Source organism: Leptopilina boulardi, unplaced genomic scaffold (genome assembly GCF_019393585.1).
Source record: "Leptopilina boulardi isolate dan_hultmark-lab unplaced genomic scaffold, ZJU_Lbou_2.1 LbouV2_259, whole genome shotgun sequence".
In the NCBI taxonomy this organism is placed as follows: Eukaryota; Metazoa; Arthropoda; class Insecta; order Hymenoptera; family Figitidae; genus Leptopilina; species Leptopilina boulardi.
Window position 1 is genome coordinate 439,232 of NW_026137817.1, and position 17,411 is coordinate 456,642.

Consider the following 17,411-nt stretch of genomic DNA (forward strand, 5'->3'; position numbering starts at 1 on the left):
ATTAGGGCTCATTTGGAGTGGGGTTCTATTCTTTTCGCCGGAGCTTCCAAAAGCACGTTAGCAAAACTGGATAAAGCGCAATACAGGGCCTTAAGGTCGGCTTTGGGTTTTATGCGTTCCACTCCGATCCCTATAGTTTTGTCAGAAGCTAATGAACCTCCTCTCCACTTTAGAAGGAATCTTGCCTTGCACAGAAACGCGATTAGAATTTGCTCCTGGAGTGATAACCCTACGGCAAAAAGGCTTGCCCATTTGGATCTAAAAAGCAAAAGTCAACGAAATTTTCCTAAGTACGCCTCATCCCTACCTTTGCTCGTCCACCTCAGACCTACTTATGATATTTTTGATACACCCAAAAAACCGAGTCGGCCTGGATACTACAACCAAGTTTGGTCTGACCTGATGTTTGAGCTGTCTCCTCTTATTGATCTCAAGGAGGGGTTTAATATCAGGAGATCAAAGTCACATCAGACTTCTTTAAACGATTTTCTCCAGGCGCGATATCCGAACTTTACGTCTATTTTCACAGACGGGTCGTACAAATTGTCTAATGACGAAGCTGGTGCCAGTTTTTTCGTTCCAGGTCTTAATTTCAGGCATGGCACTAAAGTTAGGGGCTGCTTTTCGTCTACTTCTGTGGAGCTTTTCGCCATATTTCAGGCTTGCAAATATGTCAGGGATTACAATATAAATAAATCCATTATCTGTACGGATTCTCTTGGTTCCCTCTCTGCCTTGAAGGATAGGGTCGCAAACTTCTCCCTTGACCCCATTATTCATGATATCGTTAACATCATTATCAATATCACTAAGAAAGGTCAACTGATTAATTTCTTATGGGTCCCTGCCCACCTGGACCTGGAGGGTAACACTGAAGCCGACCGTCTTGCTAAAATGGCTGCTACTCTTGATATTAGTAATACCCCTTTTACGGGCTATCTTTCTCATCCTAGTATGGAGGAGATTAAAAACCTCATTGAAAAGGACCATCAAGCTAGTTTTAACATTCAATGGCCATTTTTCGATCCCCGAAGATGCTCTCAGATATATTTTGAATATGTGAACCATAAGGTGGTTAGACCTTGGTTTCGGAGCTTTGATCTACCTAGGAATTATATCAACCTGGTATCCCGTCTCAGGTCGGGCCACATATGCGTCGGCGCACACTTTCTGCGAATGAACTGGAATATCCCCCCCCATTGCTCTTGTGGGGAGGGCATAGGTTCTATTCCTCATCTGCTCAACCACTGCATTTTACTTAATCCTGGCCGCTCGAACTTCATTAACTTTGTCAGGAAAAGGTTCAATGATATCTCCAACCTGGAAGCAAAACTTACTGCCCTAATATTCCATCCAGACCTAGAATCTGTCTCGGAGTTAGGGGATTTTTTTATTGGGCGCGGTGTACTAATTTAATCTCACCTACCTCCGTAGTTATTAAATTTGTTTACTTTATTTCTATTAGTTTTTTAAGCTTTAGCACGTAGGATCCTAGGTTAAGTTACACTTGTTATTGTTTCAAAGTTTAGTTTTTAGTTAATCTAAGGGTTTTATCTAGCCGCCAAGGCGATATATTTATTTTACATCTGTCTCAGGCCTCTAGCTCGGACCCGATCTACACATCATGCTTCTCACACACTCGGACTTCCCATCCCTGCGGCTTCACCTCGGGACGGCTCAGTGGTGCCCTCGCGGGGTGGCGCCATGGGATCACATCGGTGAGCAGTTGCATCGATCTTGTTCATTGAGTTGTTATTGTTACGTCTATAAGTTTTGAAAATGCATTGTTTGTACTGCTTATTATAATTCACTTTGGTTCGGTTGGGAGGGGGGCTCCCATCTATGCTTCTAATTTTCCTTTCCACGCATCCATTGAGCTTTACAAATACCTCGTTTCTCCACAACCTTGCTGCAAGCAACATACAAAGTCTCCATCACACATGCGTGCTTCAACACGGTTGCTTCGACACTGCCTGCTCACTCAACCTGCTTTGGACTGGACACAGCTATTATACTCACGCCTTGCTTCACGATACAACCACCTATTCTCACACCACTCTGATGCAATCAACATACATAAACAACGTTACACTTGTGTGCTGCGCTTTAATCTTTTTTCTAAGACTACTTCGGACTCGATACAACCTTTCTTCTTATACTTTGCTTCAAGTTACAAGTTTTCATTCTACATTAGAATGGTTTTCACCACATTGTTATTTTGATTCAGGACTTTGTGTGCATTCACCACGTCTAAGAACTATAGTTTCATCGAATTGGCCTGATATTATCGAAGCCACACCATATACAATTTTTTTTTTTTGAAGAAGAAGAAGAAGAAGATCAATGAGCATGCCAGTACATTGTCTATATATATATATATATATATATATATCAAATGATTTGAAACGCATGTGTTTTCTCATCGACTATTGTTTGAAATGTACAACCGTGCTATTATTCTTCTTCTAAAACCGAATATCCATCTCTCTGTGTGTGTGTATGTGTGTGATGCGCAAAAGTATTGTGCTTAGTGCGTGAGATGACACCAGAAGTGACAGGTGCGTTTTATAAAATCAGTGCTCAATTTTCCCACAAATTTTTGATGAAAAAATGAGCTAATGTGTCAACAATTTTAGTGTATATAAAATATATAATCGATAATAATAGAAAATATGGCCAAGGACGAAGGCGATGACCTTTTACCTGACAAAGACGCTGCAAAGGGATTTTATGCAAAATATGAACCTAAAGAAATTCTCGGAAGGTTTGTATATTTACAATATTATTTTATAATTATTATTTAATTCTAATTGTTATTTACATATCGTGTAATATTATTATAAGACGCAATTTTATTACAAAACTAAGATAATTGTTAACGACTATTCAGTATTTTAAAGCGTCAAACGTAAATGCATGTGAAACTAACCTTAAAATTATGTAATTCACAATCTTGACAATGTCATTATTCATGTATTTCTTTTTTTTTTAATGTAAAAAAAAATAATTAACGAGGCCAAAAGATGTATACTTTTGAAGTAGTAAAATTTTAATATTATTTAATTTGTTATGATAAATTTTGTATATTTGTTATTTAGTTCATTTTTTTAAAATAAATTTTTGAGTATATTATATTATTATTTCGTTGAGGTCATGTTTTCAATGTGACGATGAGCTTGAATTATTAATAAACTTTATTTATTTTAATAAAATAACGAAGCTACTCTTTATTTTTTATTAAAATTAAATTAATTTTTTTTTTTTTTTTTTAATTTCAACCTTGATATTATTTGAGGATTTATTTGTTTGTATATTTATATGGATAACAAAGAATATTTATAATCTTTCCGAAATGCTTTTTTATCATCAGTCTTTGTTTATAAAGACGAGGAAATGTTGCTCTGTGTGATTAAAGATTACGCATGATTAATTTTGTATTCATTTGCAACATCGATGGTACTTTCTTTTCTCATGTATTGATTAATTCGATCACGTAAATATAAAAAATATTTTTGATTAAAATAGTTCATGACCTTAAAATCTGAATTTCTTCATAATAACTTTTGTTTTGAGGAGAGAATATTAATTTTTATTTATTTTTTTTTTTATATTTCGATTATTTAACTACCTATGGAATATTTATTTATATTGGTAAAAATAATATATTACATATTATTTTAATTTTATTTATTCTTTTGACAATTATAAAATACAATTTTGTTTCTTGTCAAGAAATAAAAAATATATTTTAAAATTTTTATGAAATTTTCAGGGTTGCAACAAGTCAGGGAAATTAGGAAAAAGTTTTTTTTTTCTCTTTGAATTTGTTTTTTTTTTCATCTTGAAAATATTTAAATCATTTTAAATTATTAAAATTTTATAAAATAATATTTTTATAGTTTAAAATACTATAAAAATAATTTCAGTTTAAGATAAACGATTCAAATTCAATATTAAGAGGAAAAATTTTAATCCATAGAATTAAATGTATTGTTAAAAAAAAAATTTCATTGCCAAAATTCATTCAAATTCTAACAATTATCTTATTAAATTTCTTATTTCCAACAATAAATCGATACAATTTTTTTACAATTATTAAGATTAACAGGTTATATATTTAGAAATAATTGAATTTCAGGCGATTAAAAACTGAAAGTTTTTGTAAATTCATACTTCTGAATTTTTTTTATTATTACAAATTTAAGAAAATAATAAAATTTTAGAAAATTTCTAATAAATTTTTTTTAAATAATTAAAGTTTTGAAAAACTATTAAAATTATTAAAAATTATTGATTTAGCGAAAAATTTTAGATAAAAACTTATAAATACCTACTTAAATATTCGTATAATTTCTATTAAGATTTTTAGAATTAATTGAATTTGAATTGCTGAAGGTTTTTTTTTTTTTTACAAATTTTTAACAATAATTGAGTCTAGAGAATTTTTAATTAAAAATTTTTGTAAATAATTGAAATATCGGAGAATTTTTGTAAAATTTTTTTAATTAATTAAATTTTTGAAGTTTTACAGTAAAAATTGTTCGTTAATGATTAAATTTAAAAAGATTTTTAATTGAAAATTTAGAAAATATTTAAATGTATGAAAAACTTTATAGTTATAAGTTTTTTGTAAAAAAAAAAATCAATTTCGATATTTGGAAATAATTTTATATCTCGAAGAGGTGCAATCAAAGTTTTTAATAATATAATGAAACTTTTGAATAATTTATAATTTGACTTTTTTTTACAAATAAAATAAATTTTGTGGAAATTAAAATTAATGTATTAAAAGCAATAATTTAAATTTAGTAATTGCTTAAATAATTAAATTATTGAAGAAGTTTATTGAAATTTTTTAAAATGATAAAATTTGCAGAGATTTTAAACTAAAAATTTCAAAAATAATTCAATTGTCGAAGAATTTATTAAAAATTATGAAATAATTAATTTTTTTTTACATAATAATAATTTAAATTATATTTTTAAAAATAATTATGGTTTTTCGAATATATTGAATTAAAAGAATTGTAGGTAATTAAAATTTCGTAAAATTTAATTGAAAAGTTTGAAAAAAATTGAATTTTTAAAAAGAATTTCATTAAAACTTGAAAATATGTAATTAAAATTTTTTTAAGAATTTCAATTTTTTTCTTTATACAATTTTTGTTTAACATAATTTTCATTTGATTGAATTTTCATTTATCACAATTTTTTTTTTAAATAGGATTCTTATTTGATAAAAAAAAGAAAAAAATTCGAAAATGTCGGGGAAAAATACAAAATATTGTCTGGAAGTCAGGGAAAATTAAAAATGAAATTTTTGTGGAAATCCTGATTTAAAATTTTTATAATAATAATATTGTTTATAATTTTTATGAATCATTTTCAAAATTGTCATTTAATTAATTTTTTTTTCTTTCTTTGTATAGAGGAATTTCGTCAACAGTTAGAAGGTGCATAGAAAAAGAAACAGGTATTGAATATGCAGCAAAAATAATAGATATAAGTAATGAACCTCATGATGGCACTGATTTGCACACTATGAAAGATGCAACAATGCAAGAGGTGCACATTCTACGTAGAGTGGCTGGTCATCCATTTATAAGTAATTAAAAACAGATTTAACTATATATATATATATATAATTAACTTTTAATGAAGAGGAGAAAATAAATTATTTATAATATAAATTATTTTTTCTTTTTCAGTTGAATTACACGATGTATTTGAATCGAATACCTTTATTTTCTTGATATTTGAACTATGTAAAAATGGCGAACTATTTGATTATCTCACGTCAGTTGTTACATTGTCAGAAAAAAAGACTCGTTATATCATGAGACAGGTATTTGAGGGAGTACAACATGTGCACAATGAAGGAATTGTACATCGTGATTTAAAACCAGAAAATATTCTGCTTGATGATAGTTTAAATGTCAAAATTACAGATTTTGGCTTTGCTAGAATGTTAAATGCTGGCGAAAAACTTTATGGTTAGTAGGTTAATATTTAAAAAAATAAAATTATTTTTTTGCTAAAATATGAAATAAATTGTATTTTAAATATCTAATTTATTTTAAACGGGATTATTTTGTTTATAGATTTATGCGGTACTCCAGGATATTTAGCACCAGAAGTGCTTAAATGTAATATGTTCGAAAATGCGGAAGGTTATACTAAAGAAGTTGATGTGTAAGTTGTGTGAGAAAAAATTATTATAAGGCGAAGAAAAAATAAATTAAATTATATGTTATTGATAGGGCAATTTTTTAAATACTTTTAATAAGTTTTTTTTTTTTTTTTTTGTTTTACTTTCAGATGGGCTTGTGGAGTAATAATGTATACATTATTGGTAGGCTGTCCACCTTTTTGGCATCGAAAGCAAATGGTTATGCTTAGGAATATTATGGAGGGAAAATTTTCGTTTACGTCTCCAGAATGGGCCGATATAACTGGTAAATATATTTTTTTTATTTTTATATTAATATAAATAATATGTTAATTTATTTATTAAATGTTAAAAAAAAATTAAATTACAGTGAAAAAAAATTCTAGTTTCTAAAAGTATTTTAGCTACAATAATTAATAAATTTAGTTCGATTTATTTTAATTTTTTTAAAATTTATTTATTTGAGAACATATAATCTGTGTGGATTATTGTTATTTAAACGATGATTTTATTAAAATTAAAATCTCAAATTTGTCTTTTTTTAGTTTTATTTATTTGCTAAAATTTTCAAAGATATTTAGTAAATTTCTTTTTCTTGGAAATTAAATTAAAATTTTTTTAAGAGGACGTGATATTCTTTACTTTGTATATTAAATAAAAAAAATTTATTCTGTAAATAAATTAAAGAATTATTTTCTGAACTAAAGTTGTAAATTTATATATAAATTATTAATCTTTCATATAAAAAATAACTTAAATGGCTATTTTGGCAAAAAATAGGTTTTGAACATTTTTGCAAGAACGGAATTTTTTAAATTTTATTTTTTTAATTGAGAAATAAAATTAAAAATAAAATTTATAAAATAAATAAGTTGAATTTATGAAATAATAAAATTGAAAGAACTATAAATTTTTAAAATAGTTAAATTTACAAAATATTTATTGTCTCCCAAAATTAAAATAATTACAACTAATGTAGTTGGAAAAATTAAATAATTTTTTTTCTTGTCAAAATTAGTAATCTTCATTTTATATTTGCAGATGCTCCAAAGGATTTAATTAGAAAATTATTAGTCGTTGATCCAAAGAAGAGGATAACAATAAAAGAAGCTTTGGAACATTCATTCTTCCACACTGTGGTGAGTAATTTTTTTTTTTTTTTTTTCATCAAATGGTTGAAAATTAAAAAAAAAAGTATTTGATATATTTGCGAAATTATTAAATGCATGTTCATTGGGGGTAAATTCTATTTTTAATTAAGGTTGCAAACAAAATATGGTGAACAATATTAAAATACTTGTTAATGGTTTTTTTTATGCACAAGCTTATAAATATTACACATCTTAGGAATTCGAAACGAGCAGCCTAAAACAATTTTTACCTCAACAATATGCATTCGCTTGATTTAAAGAATTTTCAGTTATTTTAAGTTATTTGCTTTATTTTATACATAATATACATTACAGTTGTGGGACCAAGACATCGCTCCCTTAAAGCGTTCTCTGTCTTCTAATTCGAGACGTCTGAGTAGGATATCTCAATTAGCTTTGGTAAATTATTATTGTCTTTCTTTCATAATTCAGTTTTTCTTCTCCTGTCCGTCAAATTTAAAATAACGGTTTTTTTTTGTTTTATAATTTGTCCTTTTTTTTCGAGAATAATAACGATAATTTGTTTGTGCTTAATCGAAATCTGTTTAAAAAAAAAGAATAATTATGTTTTTAATTTTTTTTTTCTTAATTGTAAAGTTTTCTATTAAACTAATTTCTGTGTTTTTTAATTAAAATAATTTTAAAAATGGGTTTTATTTTTCTGCAGTGTCATGTTTAATGTAATATTTTATTCGATACGTATTTGCCGTCACTAATTAATTGTCTAATGACAATGTCTTGAGTGTGAAAAAAATGCATTTTTGAAATGTTTTTCTTTTTTTAGAAAAAGAAAGATATTAGTTTTTTAAAAACATTTTTTTTATAATTCTTATTTTATATATTTATGATTTATTTATTAAATAATATTTACTACTACTATTTTATTATTATTTATTTAACAAGTAAACGGGCTTACAAAAAAAAAGAATATTATTTACATACAATTTTTCATTTAACACATGGGTTACTAAATAACTAACTACATGTAATTTTCAGTTTTTCAAAAATTTTAACACTTCTTTTGTTTCTCATTTATACATTGTGCTATACATGCTATCAATGTTAATTTACGCTTTATTATAAAGGGGTTTGGATTTTGTAACCTTTAAATATAAACACAAAAAAAAAATTAAAAAAATATTTAAATTTTCAGAAAAAAATGAAATATCGCATTTAAAGAATTATAAAAAGAAAATTAAAATTCTATGCGCCTAATTAAAAAAAAAATGAATTAAACATAAAAAATCTAATCTGATTTTTCTAGATAAATATCACATGTTTATTTTAATTTTACATATATGTTACTTTTACTTTCATATAGGAACTCAAGGCAAAATCATTTAATGCAAGGAAAAAATTTCAACTGGCAATTCTTTGCATCCGAGCGGTTATTCGCATTAAAAGATTACACACAACTCCAGAGCCTCTTTCTATAAGTGTAGCATGTGATGATCCATATAGAATCAAGGTTCTACGAAAGGTTTGTTCAATTAGATTATTATTTTTTTTTAATAACGTTAGATAATTTGATAATAATTATTTATTACAGGCCTCGGATTATACGACTTTTTTTTTTATTAAAATACGACTTTTTTCAACTTATTTTAATAAAATGCGAATTTTTCGACTTTTTTTACATTTTTTTTAACAAAATTTTTAAACAAAATATGTCTTTTTTAGTATGCAATGCAGATCTTCTTCATATCTTTTTTATTTTAATTATTTAACAAATTTTTAACTAAAATTTTTTGCTACATTAATTATTTTTAATAATTTTAATGAAATTCTTCACAAATTCAATTATTTCAAATTATTTTTCAATTAAAATTTTTATGAAATTTATTAATTGTTTATAATTTTTTAAAAATTCGGAAATAAAATTACCAATAAATTTTAATTCAAAATCACTTGAAATTGAATAATTTGCAAAAATTTCAAATTATTTTTAATGATTTTTATAATATTCTTCGAAAATTCAATTATCTGAAAGCATTTTTCAATTAAAAAAATTTTGGAATTCAATTTTTTTATGTGATTTCTAATAAATTCTTCATCAATAGAAATCATTAAAAAATTTTATTATTATAATTGTTGTCTGAAATTTAACACCATCTTTTAAAATTCAATTATTTTCAAAAATTTCAATTTAAAAACTTCTAAAATTTAATTACTTATTTCTTAAATTTTCCATCAAAAATTTTTTTAATTTTAATACTTTCAATTATAACTTTCATGAAATTCAATAATTTTTCATTTAAAAATTCATTTTTTCACTTAAAAAATTTTTTCAAATTGTATTTTTGTCTGCAATTTCTAATAAATTTTTTAGTAACAGAGATCATCAAAAATTTTAAATTAAAAATCACTTGAAGTTCAATTAATTTCAAAAATCAAAATTGTAAATATTTGAAAATTCAATTACTTTAAAAAAATGTTATCTAAAATTATATTTGATAAATTATTATTTTTAGTTCTGTAAAATTTAATTATTGTCTGAAAATTAATAAAATGTTTTGCAATTCAATTATTTCTAAAAATTTCAACTTTAATTCTTTTAAAATTATTATTTAAAAAAACATTTTTATTTAAAAATCTGTAAAAATTGATTAAGTATTGCCTGAAAATTTTTTGACCGTCAAAACTAATAACTACCTATGACAAAATTTTTAATTCGAATAAATTTCTTAAATCAGAATTTTGAAAATTTGTCTTACAATTAGTTCGATTCTAAGATATTCGAAATAAATTTTCTTGATAATATTTATTGTAGAATTATTCTCATTGCGGAATTAATAAAATGAATTTAATATCTAATAACATTAGTTATTTAAAGTAAAATATTCAAAAACCAATTAAATTTTGTTAAAATAAAAAAATCGATTTTTTCGACTTTTTTTGGTATATAAATCTACTAAAACGATTTTCTTTCAGTCGATCCGAGGCCTGTTATTATAGTACTTATATTACTTATAAAAATTAATTTCCATTTCACAACAGTAATCAATGATTTTACAATAATGATTATTGATTTTTTTTTCTAATTCTTTGCGGCACTGCAGCAAATTTACATTTTTTTTTGTAAATTAGCATAAATTCAGATTTTCTAATCAAACTATTAAAAAAGTGGTTTAGAAGAGAATTTATTCAAAATTTTCTTTTCTTTTTCTTTTAAAAATTACCATAAATTAATTTCAATTTAATTAATTTAATTAATTAATAATATTAATTTTCTTTTCTTTTACTTTTAAAAATTACCGTAAATTAATTTTAATTTAATTAATTTTAATTTTTAATATTATTATCATTTTAGTATTAACATTTTTTTAAAAATATTATTCAGGTGATTGATGGATGTGCATTCCGTGTTTATGGTCATTGGGTGAAAAAAGGAGAAGGACAAAATCGAGCAGCACTTTTTGAAAATACACCAAAGACAGATCTTAAACATTTGTATGTGACTAATTTGAGTAGATAGCCAATATTACAATGAAGCGAAGCTTATTATAAATAGTTAAATTTTTCAAGTACTTTATTTATAGTTTAATAACATTTTTTTTTCTTCTAGAGAATTTTTAGTCATATTGAAATTTGTCAGTATGTGAATATATATAATATGTAGGCAAAAAAAGGAAAAAAAAAAAAGAAAAAAGATTTTACGTTAAAAAGAAACTGTCGATTATGTCTTTTAATTGTGATTAATCGATTGTGTTCTCTTTTTTATATATATATATATAGAGAGAGAGAAATGTGATATTTTTCCACTGGAATAATTGGTATATAAATTAATTAATAATTTTTGAAAAAAAAGACGAATGCAAAGAAAGTTCATAGAATTAATGTAAATTATCATTAAATATTGAAATTAATGAAAGGCTCGATTGTTAGTTTTCTTTAATTACTATGTTAAATTGCAAAATTCTTTAAAGTAGCTTTAGTGCCTATGATGTTTTAATTAATACTAATAATTACCGTGTAAATTAAAGTGAACAAAAAAAAAAAAAAGTTTTTGTTGAAACTTTTTAATTATACTGAAAGAAAATTATTTGAATATTTAATTAATTTGACTATTATGAAATAAACATTTATTTGGTCCAAATAAATATATTTTTTGAAACTAATAATTCTTTATTTGGATCAAATAAATATACATATTTTGAAGCAAATAATTGTTTATTTGGTTAATAAAATATTTATTTACATTAAATAATCATAAAATTTATAATAATTATTTAATTTCAATTTTAATTTACTTTAATATTTATTCAATTAATTTTCTTTCAGTGTTAATTTAAATGGTGCTGCGTAAATCATAATTTTAAAATCTAATTTTTCTCTATAAATAAAATCAGTAAAAAAAAAAAATATCAAAAAATTGTAAATATTTCAATTTTTGATGAATATTTACAATAATTTTTTAGTACAAAAATAGAAAAATATCAAATAATATAAATGTGCCATAAACTTTAAAAACGTTAAAATAGAGTCAAATAAAAATCCTAATTGAAAATTATTTCATTTCCTAATTATAAATATTAACCAAAACAAATATCAAAGGATGTTTTCAACAAATTTTTTTGTAGCGTTTACAACGAAAATCGTGTTGTAAATATATATATATATTTTTAACTATATATTTATTGATTGAAACTTAACAGTATAAAGAAATGTCACAACGAATGTTATTGAATAATGTGTTTTTAGTTATTTTTTAGTGTGAGTGTATGCGTGTGTTTGTAGTTTCCATTTTTAGAATTTAACTAAAAAAAAATTAATATGCACCAATATTTAAAATTCAAATTTACAATTTTTATTTTCAATATTATTGTTGTTACACATGTTTTTTTTAATACATCTTTCAAGAGTTAAAAAAAATAATTAAGTAATAGAAAAATGTTAAAAAATTACATAAAATGCTTATCTTTAAATTGTGTCACATAAAGTTTAGAAAAAAAAAAAAATAAATACAAATTTGATTTTGCATTAAATCTTGCGTTATTTTTATTGACATAAATTTCAGCATAAAATATTATTCAAAAAAGGATTTAAAAAAAAAAAAAATACAAAAAAAACTAGTTTAAATTAAATATTAATAATAATAAATAAATTGTCGATAAACAAATTCATATAACTGTCATTTAATTTAAATTTTTAATGAAAAAGTAATTTTAAAAAATCCATTTTAAAATTCACAATTTATACATGGTTTTAACTTGTTATTCGACTAAAATTTAATTTACTTTATAATTCATTTAAAACTTTTTATTCGAGTAAAAAATTTCATTTTCTTTCAAATTGTTTACAATTCATTTAATAATTTGAATCTGATGAATTGATTGGTCCTTTAAAAAAAATTCAAAATACAAAAAAAGACAGTTAATTCCAAATACAAAAAAAATGAGAACAAGTACCTGTAAAAAAAATAATATACCATGGGGCCATTCCCAATATCAGTCTGTCAGTTGAAAAGAAAAGAAGAAAAAAAAAACATTTCAGAAATATATTGGCGCGTGCGCTAATGAAAAGATGCAATTTGATTGGTCAATTTTTTTAGATCCAATGGTGTCATCTAACGTGTGATTGGTTGTAAATCCAACTATGATTTGAATTATCAGTGACCGCGCAGTTTTCAGAGACGTGGCAACGTTGCCGCATCGCATGTAGTACGAGCAAAGTGAATAACGGAGAGTGACGCCGCGCGTACCGGAATTCTCATCTATTGTATTGTATATAATTGTTATAATAAACGTGTAATTTCATTAAATGTACATTTTACATTCGGTGACGTTTTACGAATTTGTTGATAAATAAATGAGAAAAAAAAAATAGAAGTGAAAAATATCATTACACGCCCAGAGAATTGCAATAGGCCTTCTCGCTCATTGGTCGATAAAGCCGAATGACGTGCTACGATTGGCTTATGACAGGGAACCCAGACACGTGAATGTGAGGAGAAGCATGGATGGGTGGCTGCGTTGATGCGCAGTGGTTAACACACAAAATGTCTCTGCCACGCGCCAGATCGTTATAAACCGTCGTTATAAACGTCTCGGAATAGACGTTTAATGTTCGGTATTAAGTTGCGTGTGTTTATTATAATTGTGTTCTAAAGTAGCCAAAGGAAAAAATAAAGGGGGAACACTTAAAAAGATTGATTTCCCCGTTTTTGAGAAAGCGAAACCGTGGATAAGCTCGGGACTCGATACTGCAATACAAAAGGTAAGAATGAGAAAAAAAAAAGAGTTTTGATTGCTTCCACCACACCCGTCATCACGAGGGAACATGAAGATACATTTCTTTTGTCTCTTGTTTAAAATAGGTGGTTGCGTGGCGTGTTTTCCACCTTCACCAATCCCGTGTCCCTGTGACGTCACGACGCCGCTTTGAGCCCGCTTCGCATGTTGGTGCACACACTTGCGATAGTGTTTCTCTTTTCGATCATCATTTTATCTTTCTTTAACTCTTTGTTTGTCTCACTTTTACTATCTCTTTTTAGTGTATGTCTGTCTCATTCTATCTCTCTCTCTCTCTCTCTGTCTTTGCTCCGTTGACTTTTCTCTTGACGATATTTGTAGGTTAGGCTATGTTCGGACCAGGTGGGGTGGAGTTCCCCCTTCCTTCACTTCGTCTCTTTTCTCCTTTTCGCGCAATATCCGCGAGAGATTTACAGGATTAGAGATTTTTTTTTTTATCACCTTGTCGGTAGGCCCTCTCCGAGTACAGTAAACAAAATACGCTTTTTTTGACACATACACACAGACGGGGGAAAAAAAAAAAAAGTTTCCTGCTTGAACCTGTTTCGAGTTCCAATGTGTATTATGTCATCCCATTTCTAGGTGTTTCTAAAGCTTTTAAAGTCAGTGACAGTCGCAAATACAATTAACTGAGAATACGTTTATTCTTTAATCAACCGATTTAGATAATTGAAGGAATTTTATTTGCTGTCGGAGAAAAATGAAAAAAAAAAAAAAATCAGGAATGAATTTTTCAAAATTAGATAGAAATTTTTCAATTTAACCTTGATATTGCAAATTTTTTTTTTGTTTTTTGTAAAACAGGTTTTATTACAAAAGCCAGATGAAATGGCACACATTCAGTTGGCAAAAGTTGTGATCTAATGTCATTTGCTTGCAATTGGAATGATTGATTAGACATTTATTTTTTGTTTGTTGAAAAATGTCGAAATTCACTGTTTTGTGAAAAATAATTCAATTGGCATGTAGTGTAATACAATTTTACAGTGCAATTCAAAAAAAAATTATTTTTGTTTTTTTTTATGATTTAAAAAAACGTTAAATTATTTAAGATCCTATTTTTTTAGCAAAGTAAAATTAGGTAAATTAAATCAGGTTCTGATTGATTGTTTATAGAATTTTTTTTTTTTTTTTAATAATAAATTTCCAAAAAATAAATACATGTCTTTAAATAGGTTTGAATATAACAACAATAATTTTTCCTTGTCCTTTCACTCGGTTTTGAACTACAATATATATATATATATATAGGCAAACGCCTCTCTTTAATTTTTCCTGCATGCTTATTTGTAACTCTTCAACACCCAACTTTTTAGCGTTATGTATATGTTGTGCACCATATGTTGTGTGTAGGTTCGTGACTGGAACAGAAATAATGACACATTCCGCACATAATATAAAATACCATATAATGATTGGTTCTCTTTTTTTTAAGGTGCTTGTATTTTGCAAATGTTTATAATTTTTATATTCTATTGAAAAAGTGAAAAAGAAAATTTGTTTTTAAATATTAAAACGATTCAAATTAAAATTAAATTACAATAATGTCAAGTGAAATGAAAAAAAAATATATTGTCAAATAGAATTTGAAATTTTTTTAAATTTAAAAAAAGTTTCTCATTAATGTACGCTTAATTTTGCACTTTAGTCAACTGGATGTAGATGCAATGCATTCAGCATTCACTTTACGCGGTTTTCAGTTGAAGAAGGGAGAGAAATTAGCGCATGCTCTCTTTAGGTTAGAGAGATATTGTCATTCAGGAAGGGGTGAAGGAGGGGGGGTTTACTTTTATATTATGGATATAGGGGAATATGGCATCACGGTTTAAACTGAAGTGATTGTCATCAATCAAAAACTTTTTTTTTCTCTTTTGGAATTTGTTTTTTTTTTTTATTCATATTTTTATTTTATTAAAATGACAACTCTATCAATTTGTTGTTGTTTTTTTTTTTTTGGTTGTGAAAAAAATGTGATTTGGATTTTTATTTTGTAAAGAGACAAGGTTCACGGTTTGAATGTTGAAAACGATTATAGAAAGACTTTTTTTTTTTTTTTAATCAGTTCAGAAGGTTATTTATTGAGACAATCGTTATCATTAGCATTGCTTCTTTGTACCAAGTTCATTAATGGAATATTGAAAATAAATATAAATTAATTTCACTTGACACGTGATTCTTTATTGTCAAAGTTGTAAAAGAGAAAAATTATTCTTTGTCTTAATGTATTTATTGTAGCTTATCAAAAAAAAAATAATAATAATAATAATTGTCTCTGTGATACAATGCAAGTTAATTCGACTTGAATCGAGAGAAAAATATTTTTTATTTATCAGAATCTATAAACGAATTTTCATACTTTTTTCATATTTTGATATTCTATATTTTTTTTTATCATTTAATTAGAATTTAGAATTTTTGTATTTTAAAAAATGTAATGTATTTACATTCATACGGCCCTGATTGTTTTCGTTTTTTCTGTGCTGAAGATTGTGACTCTAAAGGATGAGACACACCCCTCGATTGGTGTTTCATTGTGTAATTATAAATTCGCAAAAAAATAAAGATTAAAACAAAATTGCTTTTTTTTTAATATCCGTAAAAAAAAACATCTTTTGCATTAATTTACAATTTGCGTTTAATTTTTATTCGATATATTTTGTGTCGTGACTAATTGATTTTTCCGTGTCTAATCAGTTATATACATATATTTATAATATATACATTGTAAATATTTTGTTTATATAATAATTTCAGTTATAAAAAAATATACACAAAAACATTTAATTATTCCCATTAAATTAAATGTTAATTAAAATTTATTATTATTATTTGAAAATTACTAAAAAAATTTTTATTGACATTTAAATGAGAAATTTTTTTTTTTTTTCAATTTCCAGATTACTGTTCGTGATATCAAAAGGGGGAAACAAAATTTGGCTGAATATAGAATTAAAATTGGAGACAAGGTTTTTTTTTTTTTTTATTTTTTTTTTATTATTTATTTATTATTATTTTATTTTTTTTTTGAATAAGTAAAATTTATTATAAACAAGATTGAAGAAGATGAGCCTAGAAACTTTGTGTGAGGCTGCGCGCTATGTGGAGCAGCAAGAGAAGAGAGAACGCCTCGCCAGCACCTCTTCCGAGCATTCCCTCGGTATTGCTCCCCACTTCAACCATCACAATTCCGTTGAGCCACGTGGTAAGTGCTTGTGTATCTCTCTATATATCCTGCTGTTTTTATTTGAGAGCTGCTATAAAGTGCCAGCAGATTTGAATCACACACACATATATATATATATATATATATATATATACATACATATATTATATATATATATATATACCCAAACTAAACAAACTTCAATCAATTTTAATATATGCGTATAAGGTGGTTTGATTCACTTTAATATTATTTATATAAAATTGAAATTGCAATTTTTAATTTCCTTATAATTATAATAATAATAATTATTATTTTTATTATTATTATTTTTATTTTTAATATTATTATTATTATTATTATTATTATTATTATTATTATTATTATATGCCGTTGAAAATAATAATCGTCATAGAATATAATTTTTTTTTTCTGAAGAAACTTTCTTCCTTAATAGTACATACATTAAATTTTTCAATTAAAATTTCTTGCATGTAGTGTGGAATTATAAAGAGCGATTATTATTATTATAAAAATTAGCGAGATAGTGTAATTGAAGTTTATTGCAAATATAAATTTAATTAATGCAATATTTGATATTTAATTATGATGATAAGAAAATTTTCAAGTTTCGAAATAATGTGCATTTGGAAAATTAATTTTTTTTTCAATTAACT

General features: G+C 25.3%; 3 protein-coding genes across 5 annotated transcripts in view; 2 read left to right on the forward strand and 1 right to left on the reverse strand.

Annotated features, from left to right (window-relative positions):
- The window catches only part of LOC127280969 (ATP-dependent RNA helicase vasa), a 170,323-nt gene that overhangs the window by 100,032 nt on the left and 52,880 nt on the right, over positions 1–17,411 (reverse strand). The gene's annotated exons all lie outside the window — the stretch shown is intronic.
- Positions 2,102–10,881, forward strand: LOC127280985 (phosphorylase b kinase gamma catalytic chain, skeletal muscle/heart isoform). Of its 2 annotated transcripts, XM_051304461.1 has the most exons (9): positions 2,102–2,764; positions 5,430–5,605; positions 5,709–5,993; positions 6,102–6,192; positions 6,319–6,455; positions 7,211–7,308; positions 7,636–7,719; positions 8,642–8,800; positions 10,661–10,881. In XM_051304461.1, the coding sequence occupies exons 1-9, from the start codon at positions 2,673–2,675 to the stop codon at positions 10,793–10,795; spliced, it is 1,257 nt and encodes a 418-aa protein (XP_051160418.1). In that variant the 5' UTR covers positions 2,102–2,672; the 3' UTR covers positions 10,796–10,881. The 2 variants fall into 2 exon arrangements, with proteins under 2 accessions (XP_051160418.1, XP_051160419.1); XM_051304462.1 differs by lacking the exon at positions 7,636–7,719 and having other exon boundaries at positions 2,116–2,764.
- LOC127280968 (max-binding protein MNT-like) overlaps positions 12,958–17,411 on the forward strand; it is a 115,047-nt gene continuing 110,593 nt past the window's right edge. The window contains exons 1-3 of one of the 2 annotated variants that reach the window (XM_051304408.1): positions 12,958–13,536; positions 16,469–16,537; positions 16,625–16,773. In XM_051304408.1, the coding sequence (XP_051160365.1) occupies positions 16,635–16,773 (139 nt within the window). In that variant the 5' untranslated portion in view covers positions 12,958–13,536; positions 16,469–16,537; positions 16,625–16,634. The remainder of the gene's footprint in view (positions 13,537–16,468; positions 16,538–16,624; positions 16,774–17,411) is intronic. The other variant, XM_051304409.1, reaches the window with a different exon arrangement.

Excerpts from the sequence above, each read along its gene's own strand:
- LOC127280985 (XM_051304461.1), top strand. The coding sequence starts at position 2,673 with ATGGCCAAGGACGAAGGCGATGACCTTTTACCTGACAAAGACGCTGCA. Across the intron at positions 2,765-5,429 it reads CCTAAAGAAATTCTCGGAAG|AGGAATTTCGTCAACAGTTA; the intron begins GTTTGTATATTT and ends TTCTTTGTATAG. Across the intron at positions 6,193-6,318 it reads TATACTAAAGAAGTTGATGT|ATGGGCTTGTGGAGTAATAA; the intron begins GTAAGTTGTGTG and ends TTTTACTTTCAG.